Source organism: Boleophthalmus pectinirostris, unplaced genomic scaffold, assembly GCF_026225935.1.
Source record: "Boleophthalmus pectinirostris isolate CB_2022bp ecotype Guang Dong unplaced genomic scaffold, ASM2622593v1 HiC_scaffold_8, whole genome shotgun sequence".
In the NCBI taxonomy this organism is placed as follows: domain Eukaryota; kingdom Metazoa; phylum Chordata; class Actinopteri; order Gobiiformes; family Gobiidae; genus Boleophthalmus; species Boleophthalmus pectinirostris.
This window is the reverse complement of record NW_026571515.1, coordinates 14,398,382-14,411,284: the sequence shown is the minus strand read 5'-3', so window position 1 is coordinate 14,411,284 and position 12,903 is coordinate 14,398,382. Positions and strand designations below refer to the sequence as shown.

General features: G+C 41.0%; 1 protein-coding gene across 1 annotated transcript in view; it reads left to right on the top strand.

Moving 5' to 3' along the window:
* l3mbtl1 (L3MBTL histone methyl-lysine binding protein 1) overlaps positions 1–12,683 on the top strand; it is a 30,045-nt gene extending 17,362 nt beyond the window's left edge. The window contains exons 11-22 of the mRNA XM_055165819.1: positions 487–578; positions 666–817; positions 3,620–3,696; positions 4,777–4,862; positions 6,160–6,270; positions 9,990–10,131; positions 10,209–10,311; positions 10,394–10,582; positions 10,654–10,703; positions 10,831–10,988; positions 11,153–11,215; positions 11,690–12,683. Of these exons, the coding sequence (XP_055021794.1) occupies positions 487–578; positions 666–817; positions 3,620–3,696; positions 4,777–4,862; positions 6,160–6,270; positions 9,990–10,131; positions 10,209–10,311; positions 10,394–10,582; positions 10,654–10,703; positions 10,831–10,988; positions 11,153–11,215; positions 11,690–11,824 (1,358 nt within the window). The 3' untranslated portion in view covers positions 11,825–12,683. The remainder of the gene's footprint in view (positions 1–486; positions 579–665; positions 818–3,619; positions 3,697–4,776; positions 4,863–6,159; positions 6,271–9,989; positions 10,132–10,208; positions 10,312–10,393; positions 10,583–10,653; positions 10,704–10,830; positions 10,989–11,152; positions 11,216–11,689) is intronic.
* Positions 12,684–12,903: the final 220 nt, after the last annotated feature.

Here is a 12,903-nt window from a genome sequence, read left to right as displayed (position 1 = left end):
CGCCCTGCCCTGAATTAACAATAATTCAAAATTTATCAGTGCGATTCACTTTATTTCCAAAACAAATACACCAAACATGAAAGTTAAATTAATACATTATTTTTAAAAGTTTAATAAATAAATTATTACAATCCATTATTACAAACAAAGATTTGTGCAATGACTGCAGACTGAAAACTTAACTGAACATTGTAAACAAAGAACAAGTATAAACCCTTGTAATAATGTGCAAATTTCTTTGGTAAATAATGTACATAAGCACAAATAATTGCACAATAGAGTTTACTCCATCAAGGAACTTTAAGTAACAATATGATAGTGAAAATTCATCAAAGATTCTATCTGCTGGCATGTACAAAGGTCTGGAGGGCACTGACACTCGCTTCTCGCCTCTCTTCACGCCCTTTGTATGGAAAGTTGTGTGAGGATCAGTCTATGATCTGAACATTTACACTCCAGATCACAATGAAATGAGTCCTTTTGCAGGCTGTAAAGAAGAAGAGTTTACCTGGGCGAACTACTTGAAGATGACAAAAGCACAAGTCGCTCCAAAAGAACTGTTTGCAAGTCCTGGCAAGGTATTTATTCATAACTGTAGATCACATTTCAAAGTACACCACATCTTCACAGAGGCTCACCTGTTTTTGTTTCCTGTTTCTGTTCAGACCGATGTGAACTGTGGCTTTGAGATGGGCATGAAGCTGGAGGCTGTGGACCGCATGAATCCGTCTCTGATCTGTGTTGCCACGGTGACTGATGTGGTCGACCAGCGTTTCCTCGTGCACTTTGACAACTGGGACGATACATACGACTATTGGTCTGGTTTTAGCAAAGTTTTATTTTTATTTGATCCATTACTTTCACCAGACTGTGCTTAAAGGGCCCATCTCATGCAAAATAACTCTTTTCACATTGTATCTTCTGCACAATACAAGCACAATTTGGGTTTTGGAACATCCATTACACAATAGTTATGAAATCTTACTGATTTCTTGGAGACAGTCACAGACCAGGAACTATGAAAGGCCGACTATTGCTCATCCCCCCGCCCGTCCTGAGAAAGCACAGGCTCCACCCTCCAAACGTGACGTAGGCTCTGAGTGAGCCGCCCTTCCTCCGCCCATCTCAGGGAGGGACGGGGAGACAGGCGTGCGGTAGGAATAAACTTTTATTCATCATGGAGATACAGCGCGTTCAGCCGAATGTGTTGGACCCGGAATCGGACGAGGACTTTGAGGTGCACGAAACTAAAGAACCACATCAGCATCAGCTGAACATGATTGATAAAGTATTAATAAACACTAGTAGATAAACTTATTATATCGTGTACACTACAGTGTGGAACAATGAGCTTATGCTGTCGCTTTTGTTTAGGTGTTCATGTGGGAATTGTCAGCTAATGCGGTGGAGCGGGGGAGGGGGGCGGGTGTGAAGCACTTTCTGTTACGTCAAACACGTCATAGGTGTAGCTGCCGCGTCATCGTTATAGCAGCTTTAGTTCGTTGTCATGTGGGAGGGTGGGAGAAATACACTGCAATTTGTTAAAAAAAACGCAGTGTCAATCTAAAAACCACTTTGGCGACAAACACAAGGCCCACATATCACTCTTAGAAGGTAGAAAGCTCTGAAAGTTGATTTTGCATGAGATGGGCCCTTTAAAGGGTTCACTATTTTCTGATTTGTGTTATAATGTTATTTTCTCATCACAAACAGACCTGGAGTTGTGTTTTGTTTCATTCGCACATGTTTAATACACAAACCCTGCAGATTTAGACTGAATTCTGTTCCACCTTGTGATGTCAGAATAAAGTAAGTGCTTCACTCCAGAGGTGGGACCAAATCGTTGTTTTGTAAGTCTCAAGTAAGTCTCAAGTCTTTGACCTCAAGTCCCAGTCAAGTCTCAAGTCAAAGACAGGAAAGTCCAAGTCGAGTCTCGAGTCACTGGCCCATAAGTCCAAGTCAAGTCCAAGTCATCTGCTTTGAGCTTCAAGTCATTTCAAGTCTTTAAACCAAAGTATCAAATATATATTTGGATTATATTTGGTTTTTGCAGTTTATATGAATTTTAAACTAAATTTTACTTAAAAATTCATGTTATATTTATGTGAGTATTTATATAAGAGTTATTTTAAGTGTCTTGACAAAACCTTAGTGTGAATCATTACCGTCAAAATAGAAAAAATTCAGATTTAACAGTGCTTAGTAACAGTCATTTTATCAGGTAGTCTGCACTGAAAAGGAATGATCATGCAGTAATCTCTGTGGTTTCCTTTGTTTTACTGTTTTGTACTTTATATTACTGTAGTACTTTTGATGACACCATCTCACAGAACTTTAGTTACATCCAAAGTAAAAAATCAGAAGTGGAAGCGACATGTTCCAGTTTGTTCCTGTAAAATTAATCGCCACATTTTTCAACTGTAAAGAGAAAAGTATTTTCAAAAATCTTCTATCTTTTTTTAGAAGCATCAAGTCTTCTCAGGTCACAGGCCTCAAGTTCCAAGTCAATGACCTTTAAAGTCCAAGTCGAGTCCCAAGTCTCAGTCTATTTTATCAAAGCTCTCTCAAGTCTTAAAAATAGTAACTCAAGTCCCCGCCTCTGCTTCACTGTGTTTTATTTCAGCCTTGGAACTGCAAAATCTCCACTAAACAAAAAGCAAAATGAGCTGTTAACTTGAAAACTACCACTTTATGACATCATAAGCTGGAACAGAGCATTCTGAGTTTTGGTGATATAGAAAGAAGATAAAGTGTTAGTCAAACATAATGAAACAAAATACAACTCCAGGTCTGTTTTTGATGAGGTAATAGCAGGATTACATGGCTTAAAGCTTAAATCAGACAGATCGTTTATTTGTTTGTTTATTTTAGAGAGAGTGTATATTAATGAGCCAACTGTAATAGTTAGAGCTTTACATTTTTAATCCCGGGACAGATGATGGACAATTCTCAGTCAAGATAAACACAAACAGGTAGAGGGTAAAAGACCAGCAGGGGGCAGCAAGAGCAAGTACAAACAGTGGTCACAGTGCTGTTTATTTTGAGCTCTATTTTAGATGAATTATATTTTTTGTTTCTAGGGGTGATAATGTTTCTATTCAGAGGTATTGTGGACAAAGCTCTCACTGTATATTGTTACCAGAAACATGTAACTCAGGGGTGTCCAACCTTTTTCTTCCAGGGAGCTCCTTTACAAAAAGAAAATGCCAAAGTACTGCTTATTTTGGCAGTCACAAGAAATTGAGCACTGGAAAGACTTAGATGGGGAACAGTTAGATACCTATAAAATATAAACCTTTATCCATTTATTAGTGCACAAAGTTAGGCATCAAAATGATAAATTTACAATGGTAGTTCATCAAATTTGAGCCACTCAGCACAGTATGTATAATTCAGAAATCCTTTGGCGAGCTACTTGGAAGGGGGTGGAGAGCTCCTGGAAGCTTCTAATCTAACCCAGCCTTTCAAATCAAAAGACAAATGAGTTCATGTTGTGTTTTTACTACAGACACACAATTTTCATGAGTTAAAAAAAGTGAAATCTGAAAAAAACTTTAATTTAAATGCCTGTCTTATGTCATCCAGATTTCTAAATATGTGTGTTTCTTTGTTTCCTCAGGTGTGACTCCAGCAGCCCGTACATCCATCCCATTGGCTGGTGTCAGGAAAGGAACCTCCCCCTGACCCCACCTCAAGGTCATTCAGTTTAACTTTTACCATAGACAGTGTGAGGAAGTAACTGAATATAACTGAAAATACATGTTCTGAATACTAATTTTGAGTAACTGTGTTTTGGTACAGTTTATTACTTAACTTTACTAAATGTTATGTTAGTAGAGTAAAAGTACAGTAACATGGTGATACTTTATTATGTAATTTTGGCTTTGAACTGCCAAGAAAAGGGAACTCTTGCAGTGAGAGCAGATGTAGTGTATGTTTTGTCTCTAATTAGGCATAAATTTATACATAACTACATAAATATTCATAAAATAAAGTTGTTTATAGTTGTACGTCATGTTTTTTACCATAAGCGGAGTTTGACTTTTGCACTGGGGGACAAACATTTTAACTAAATTCAAGATTTAAAGTGCGTAAAGGAAACGCCCTGTACAATGAAATGATCACTTCTGGTTTAGTCCTAGTTCAGTCCTGGTTAAGTACTGGTTTAGTCCTGGTTCAGTCCTGGTTCAGTTTTGATTCAGTCCTGGTTAAGTACTGGTTTAGTCCTGGTTCAGTCCTGATTCAGTCCTGATTCAGTCCTGGTTCAGACCTGGTTCAGTCCTGTTTAAGTACTGGTTTAGTCCTGGTTTAGTTTTGGTTTAGTCCTGGTTCAGTCATGATTCAGTCCTGTTTAAGTCCTAGTTTAGTCCTGATTCAGTCCTGATTCAGTACTGGTTCAGTCCTGGTTCAGTCCTGGTTCAGTCCTGGTTTACTCCTGGTTCAGACTAGGATTCATATTTATTTCATACAATCCTTTTGGTTTTATTGACATATTTAAAATTTTACTACATTGTGACGCCTCTGACCCTTGCAAACTCCGCCTGTGGTTTTTACTCTATAATTTAATGCAGTTCGATGTAAAAGTATTCGAAGTATTCAGTAGTATACAGTACTCTGATTGGACTACTACTCAGTAAATAAGTATAATTTCAAGTATTCTTCCCATCACTGATTATAGACACTATTACATAAACTAATAACAGATTTTATTGATGTTATGACAAAAAGTTGAATGGATGTCTTCATTTTTTATTTATTTGTGCTTTACGTTTTTAGATTACCCAGACCAGAGCCTCTTCTCCTGGTCACGGTATCTGGAGGAAACCGGAGCGAGAGCTGTGGCCCCTGAAGCTTTTAAAATGGTTTGTAACTTCTGCAAAATGTAAAGTGCATTTCTCTTCCTGTATTTTCAGTATAAACAAAAGGGATGTAACAATAACTGAAATATGATATAGTGTCGTCAGAAGTATCGTGGGCCATCACAATATCTCGAATCTCAAGTCTCTTTGTTTAAATTCCATGTTATGGCGCAGTAATATCTAAAAGATACAGAGTGAACTACATAGACCACGATCCTTTGCTCTTTTTCAGTCCAGTTCAGTTCTGGTTTAGTTCTGGTTTAGTTCTGGTTTAGTCCTGGTTCAGTCCTGTTTAAGTCCTGGTTCAGTCCTGGTTCAGTCCTGATTCAGTCCTGGTATAGTCCTGGTTTAGTCCTCCTTCAGTTGTGTTTAAGTCCTGGTTTAGTCTTGGTTCAGTCCTGGTTCAGTCCTGTTTAAGTCCTGATTCATTCCTGGTTTAGTCCTGGTTTAGTCCTGGTTCAGTCCTGGTTCAGTCCTGTTTAAGTCCTGATTCAGTCCTTGTTTAGTCCTGGTTTAGTCTTGGTTCAGTCCTGGTTCAGTCCTGGTTCAGTCCTGGTTCAGACCTGGTTTAGATCTGGTTTAGTCCTGATTCAGTCCTGGTTCAGTCCTGTTTAAGTCCTGGTTTAGTCCTGGTTTAGTCCTAGTTCAGTCCTGGTTCAGTCGTGTTTAAGTCCTGGTTTAGTCTTGGTTCAGTCCTGGTTCAGTCCTGTTTAAGTCCTGGTTCAGTCCTGGTTCAATCCTGGTTTAGACCTGGTTTAGTCCTGATTCAGTCCTGGTTTATTCCTGATTCAGTCCTGTTTAAGTCTTGGTTCAGTCTTGGCTGAGTCCTGGTTCAGTCCAGGTTTAGTCCTGGTTCAGTCCTGGTTCAGACCTGGTTTAGATCTGGTTTAGTCCTGATTCAGTCCTGGTTCAGTCCTGTTTAAGTCCTGGTTTAGTCCTGGTTTAGTCCTAGTTCAGTCCTGGTTCAGTCGTGTTTAAGTCCTGGTTCAGTCCTGGTTCAGTCCTGATTCAGTCCTGGTTTAGTCCTGGTTCAGTCCTGTTTAAGTCTTGGTTTAGTCCTGATTCAGTCCTGGTTCAGTCATGTTTAAGTCCTGGTTCAGTCAGTTTACACAAAGACACAACTTATTAAGCACTTTTAAAGGCTTTTGTAAAGAAAAACGTATTATATTCACATTTTGTTAGCCTCTACAAAATATTGAAATAAATATCGTACCGTGAGACGCAGATCGTGAAAATATCGTACAGAGAAATTTGGATATCGTTACATCCCTAGTAAACAGTAACGCCTTCTTTTCTGTAGCGTCCTCCTCACAGTTTTCAGACTCATATGAAGCTGGAGGCTGTGGACAGGAGGAGTCCGGGTCTGATACGAGTGGCCACAGTGGAAGAAGTCGACACGCACCGCATCAAGGTATGTTTTAGTTTAAAGGGCCCATATTACGATAGATCGATATATATAGCCCGATATTTGGACTTTATAGCGTAATTTTTAGCGATAATTTGTTTTGGTCAATCTGCTGCCTAAAAACACACACAAAGCTTTACTTTAACACTTAAGTACAAAGAGAAGACTGCACAAAGTAGTAGTTCCCTTATGGCAGGGGCTTCAAACTCAAATTCAAAGGCCAAAATTAAAAACTGGAACTAGGTTGTCGGCCAAACTAAATATTTATTGAAAAATTTTAACATCATCTGCATGTTTTCTCTTCTTTCGAGATGTAATGTTAAACCTTTTCTTATATAGTAAATGTTTAATAATAGTTTTGCTTAAACATTGAATCCAGAACGAGCAAAATATAAAATAATAAAAAAATAATGTCTCTATAGCCCATCATATTTGACATGATCTCGCGGGCCAAATATAATTATATCACGGGCCAAATTTGGTCCCCGGGCCTGAGTTTGACATGTCTGCTTAAACACTGAATGCAGAAAAAGCGTAGTATAAAATAATAAACAACATTTTAAATAAATAATATCTCTATAGTCTATCTGTAGCCGGTGGACAGCTCTAATACATATTTGATATGATCTTGCGGGCTAAATATAATCTAATCATGGGCCAAATTTGGACCCTGGGCCTGAGTTTGATATGTCTGCCTTATGGGTTTGTGGTAAAAATTGGCTGTGGGTGAGTTTGTAGTGAATTTACATTGCATCATTGCATTTGAGGAGAATAAGCAAAATAAGACCTACATATTGACTCAAAATTATAGACAGAACTAATCGGCTCCTGGATTCTAAATAATCGGTAATTATTTCTAGTTATAATCAGTGTTGGGCATTTTACTTTTAAAGAAGTAATTAAGTTACAGTTACAAATTACTTCCCCCATAAAGTAACTGAGCTGTTGCTGTAAAAGTAATTACTCAGCAAAGTAATTATCCAGTTATTTTTTATGTTATGTACTATTGTGTCAAAGAAGTTTATCGTAACTGAATGAAGAATAAGAACAGTATATTTCAGCGTGTATTTAACGGTATATCGTTAACAGCAGCGAGAGGTGTGTTAGTGACGATGTGAGACCCTTCATTAGATTCGTGTTACTTGAGGTAGACACAGACAGAATTTTTTTCCCACTTAACATACACATTCTTGCTCTTTATTTTAATGAGAGAGAAATACTGTCTGTATTTCCAGTTTGAAAGCGCTGCCTTTGAATGTCTCTCGTCGTTGCCATTGTCACATTCTCATTGAGTTTGTCTCATTTAGCTGAATTGTGTTAGCCTGATTCATCTGCCGGTTTCACTTCGTTTAAACCGTCTGACCTCGTAGCATTAGGGTTTGTTCACTTGACTGTAGGCGGGTACTTTTTTTATTTAACCAATCGCTGCTATTTGGTTGTGTATGTAATGCACCGCTAACAGGGCTACCTGGTATATTAAGCTTTTCCCAAATCCCGTAGGAAGAAGGGCAATAATGTCTTTCCCCTTGATAAAATTCACCAAACATTCGCTTTCTTTGTTCCGGCTTTAAATCCTCGATCTCTGGAATCGTTGCCAACACAGAATGTCTGGCTCTTCACTGTTTGGCTGGTGCCTGAACTCGCACTTCTGGGGTTTTTGCGAACCGTCTAGTGTATTCTGATTCCTGACCTAGTCGCTGGAAAAAAATTAATTTGAGCGGAGGCACTAGGTGGCACCAGCCTGACTAGAAGTGTGCGGGAAAGCAACAACACGGCAGCGTGAGCAGAGACTCCGCCCACCCAACTTCTTATCCAATCATCTTGACCCTGCTCTGTCCCCCCGCTCTCCTCACTCCTGTCCGCCGCATGAAGCCTGACACCGCGGTGCCTCATTCAACCCAATTTTAACCTGTGACTTTGCTTTCCCGGTCACGATAACAGCATTGTAACGATGGGGAGTGTAATTAATTAGATTACTTCGTTACTGAAAATGTAGAGCCGTTAATATCACCATTATACTTAAACGAGGTTACTCCCAACACTGGTTATAATGTTGTTTCCTCATCAAAAACATGCCTGAGTTGGGTTCACATGTGTTTAACTCACAAACCCTGCATATTTAAGCTGAGCTCTTCTCTCAGACACACGTGATTTCGTATGGTAATGCTCCACTGTGTTTTTAAACTCCATACACCTTCACTTGAATTATTTGGATAATTCAGACGTGGAATTTCCCAGTCGCTACTAAACATAATTAAAGGTTGTATGGAGGATTTTTTTTTTGTTTTTTTTGTTTCAAGTTGTCAATGATAGCATTATAGAGGTGCAGTAGCCTTGTAATTATGATGACCAAAAAAAAGAGAATAAAAATTCATCAACTCTGGACGTGGTGGGGCCAGCTAAACATTTGCCAATAGATAACGACACGGCCTCGTTATCTGTTAGCTGACAGGCTGTCAATCAAACTCCCTACGTTTCTAGCGTAACTGACCTGCCTGCGCGCCGCCGGTACGTGGTTTACGTACGCCTGTCACGCAGTCCACAGACGCAAGACGCACAGACGCTGTTTACTCCACCAATGCAACAGTTCTTAGCGGCTTTTTTTGACCTATATCTTCCTCGCAGTTAGCACAAAGTTTGTTGCAATGGCAGACAAGAATCCAGGAGCAGTTAGCCGCAAAAGAAAGTCCGTTTTTGAGGTCGCTGAAAGAAGAAGACAAGGGGAAAAGCAGCGAAGCCAAACTAAGGTGATTCTTGTAGATTCATTCCAGCGATGGCGCGACTGAAGCAGACGCAGGGTCTAAAGACTGACGCATTGGTCGCCAAATTACTCCTGGACAGGTAACTTCTGCTTATTATGAAAACGTACTTTATTTCCAAGAGCTAGTCAAACGTTTTTCAGGACACGAAAGCGATATCCTATGTCTGAAAACGTAATTTTCAAGGCAAAGAAAGAGTCCGCTTGCTGCTGCGTGTTGTAGCTAGTTCATTCGCACTGAATCTCCGCGCAACCTTCTCTGCTCCCCTTTCCTACTCCTGTCCCCGCTGCCCGTTCCGCTCTTCCCCCTTCTCCTCACTTCTACGGGCACGGAATCTCCGCGCACCGCTCCCCTCTCCTCTCTCCTCTCTCCCTGCTCCGCTCTTCTCCCTGCTCCTCACTTCTCGTCCGCGAACGAAATGTCCGCACACCCGCTCCCCCCGCTCCTCACTTCTCCGCCTTGCCTAACCAACACTGTAGTTAGTTGTTTACAAGTCATGTGCAGCTCACCGGCTGTAAACAAACCTGTTTCTGGCGTAGTGAGGAGGCGGGAGAAGGCGTTTCTACGTAGGGAGCTGTAGGGGAGGGGGGTGGTTTCACGCATGCGCAACATTTGAAAAAGGACAAACAGTCGCTGGATTTCTCGTTCCTTGGAAAATCCTCTATACAACCTTTAATGTAAAATGGAGCTGCTAACATGAAAACTCCCGCTTCATGACATCACAAGGTGGCACAGAGCATTTTGAGCTTTGGAGATGTAGACAGACTGATAATGTAGGGTTACTCAAACATGTGTGAAAGAAACAAAACACAACTCCAAGTCTGTTTTTGCAGCAACAACATTCTAGCATGGCTTAAATATCACACCATCATGTAATTTAGGCCTAGAGCTTATGAGAAATTGATAATAGAATGCCTTGAGTAATTTTCTGTGCAGTGTTCTTAGAGAGTGTGTGTGTGTTGGCAGATCCATTACGACGGCTGGAGTCACGTGTACGATGAGTGGATGGACTCAGATAACCCGGACATCCACCCGGCCGGCTGGTGCGAGGCCACTGGGCACCCGCTCAAAGTGCCCCCTCGAGACGCCAAAGCTCCACAAGCACATGGTAACTATAGCAACCACACTAGACTTTACTCGCCCGGTGAAGTTTATCTGCAGTGTGTGTGTGTGTGCTGTTCTGAGGAGTGAGAGAGCCTCCAGTGACGGGCCAGTCCACGTATCCCTCCTCTGTCCCCTGTAAACCCATGGGCCACACGAGAACCAGCAAATACAGCTTCCACAACAGGTCAGACTCATCAGCACTGATCAACTCACACATATGACAAATCCGCTTGTAACAATACCTGCTATTCCATATATGGCAACAGGAAATGTCCCACTCCTGGCTGCGATGGCTCAGGGCACGTGACTGGTCGATTCACAGCACATCACTGTATTTCTGGCTGCCCATTGGCTGAGCGTAACCAGGGGCGACTGAAGGCAGACCTGTCAGACTCAGAAGGCAAAAGAAACCTCTTCTTTGGCCAAAGGACCAAGAAAACACACTACCGCGGAAGGTAAACCAATGACAGATTTCAGCTGTGTTACAAGAGGAAAGATGTGTGAAGAAAGACTTTGTCTTTTGCAGGATTGGACGTCCTCCAAAATACAGGAAAAACCAGCAAAGAGACTATCAAGGTAATAAATAGTCTTTGAGGTGACAGACTCCCAAAGTGTCCTAAAACAGAAGCACAGCTCTTACTGTGTTCTCTTAAATGTGGTGAAATGTGACAGATCTTAAGTCTTTTCCTTCTGTTCTGTCCAGGCCTCTCAGCTGAAGACGTGTACCCCTCTCTCTTCATGTCGGCACTGAGTGGCCAGTCTGACCGCTCACTGTCTCTGTGCTGGGAGCAGCACTGTAAACTGCTGCCTGGGGTGCAGGGCATCGATGCCAGCCAGGTGGCATCGTGGAGCGTGGACGAGGTCAGCTCATACCGTACTCATACTGTACTTTGACTAGTGTATTTATACTACACTTATACTGTATTTACCCTATACTTATACTGCTCTTATACTATACTTATACTGTGTTTATACTGTACTTACCACTGTGTGTCATTAGCACTGATCACTCTGCTGTGCTGCAGGTTTTCATGTTTGTCCAGAACCTCATTGGCTGTGAGGAGCAGGCCCGTCTCTTCAAAGAAGAGGTGAGCACATCAGTGAGTAGAACAGAGTGTAACACTGAGCAGTGCTGTGTCCCTTAGAACAGGACAACAGAACAACCAGTAGCTCTTCGCCCTTTCGAAGCAGTTTGCCAAGGGAGTTCTGAATTATACCTGTGCTGAATAAATAAAAATAGATTAATTAAATGCCTTTTACCTTTGTAAATATACAATTTTCATGCATAACAAAATGGACTAATAATTGGATGTTTCATAGGCCTCTGTAGGCTAAGTGTAACTCTACCTCATCTGAGGCAGGAGCTCTCTGGAGTTTTTGTTTTGTAAAAGTTGTAGGACCTGTCTTAGAATATCTTTGTTTATTCTCAAAAAAGTACCTGTTTATTTTGACTACTTTAATGTAAACATACTGTAGCTATGTTTAGCTGAGCCGTTAAACGTCACGTATAAACAGTGTGGGCTTCCTGAGTCTCATGCCTGACCTCTGACCCTTGTCCTCAGATGATTGACGGCGAGGCCTTCCTGCTGCTGACTCAGACGGACATCGTGAAGATCATGAGCATCAAACTGGGCCCCGCTCTGAAGATCTCCAACGCCATCCTCATGTTAAAGAGCACAGACGACGGCCTCAAGTGAAGGCCTCTCCATCACCCTCATCGTGTGCCAAGTCATTCTGTGGCAGGGATGCCCGCTGTGCTTCATGTGTTTGGTGTCCTGTGCCCATCAGAGAGGAGAGAGAGACAGAGAGAGAGAGGATCAGAGGAGCAGAGCACGGAGGAGGAGCAGATGATAGACGAGTTCAGGTAGAGGACAGAAGCGTGGGCTGGGAAAAAGATGCTTTTACCTTCAACCCTAGAGACAATTCTGTTCAATCTAGTGCCAAAACTCTGCTAGCACCCTAAAGGGCTCCACAAGAAGTTGATTTGACAATGATTTTTCAAATAAATATCAGGTTAAAAAATGATCTACCTGTTAAAATGGTGCAACAAGCTAGCCTACCATGAATCTAAGGTGCTTTTAAATGTGTACAGACCATAGACTGTATAAAAGGACACAGCTCCATCCACTCCAACTGGCTCCAATACGTACTAGCTTCGGTGAGCTTCATTTGACTGGAGCCGAACGCTTTGTCACACTCCTTTAGTCCACTTCTTTATACAGTCTATGGTACAGACAAATAAAAGTTGTTAAAAATATTGAGAAACTGCTTTAGTGTCAAGTAAAACTGACAATATTTTCCTTTGCAGAACATAGATACTTCTCTTAGGATCAGAGTTTGGAGTAAGTGACAGCTGAACCGGTCCAGGCGTTTGGTAGGATCAGAACAGGTTAGTGTTTTAGAAGTCATCGGTGTTACAGATGTAGATGAAGTCAACGCAAAGTCAACGCAAATGAATTTAAAGAGGAGATATTATGCATTTTCATAAACTTTCACAGAGGAATTGAATCATGTAATGAACTATAATACACATACCAGTCAAAGGTTTGGACTCACTCTCTGATTCAATGTTTTGTTTCTTTTTTTCCTACTACTTTCTACATTTTATATAAATACAAAAGCCATCAAATGTATGAAGCAAGATTTTTGAGACTCGAGATAGGGGTAATTTTCTGAGCACAAGCCTCAAATACACAGCAAAATGTGGAGTGTTAAAATTGACTCTCACAGAATTAATTTTAACATTTTCTCAGGGGTTATATGAGTCCAGTCTGTT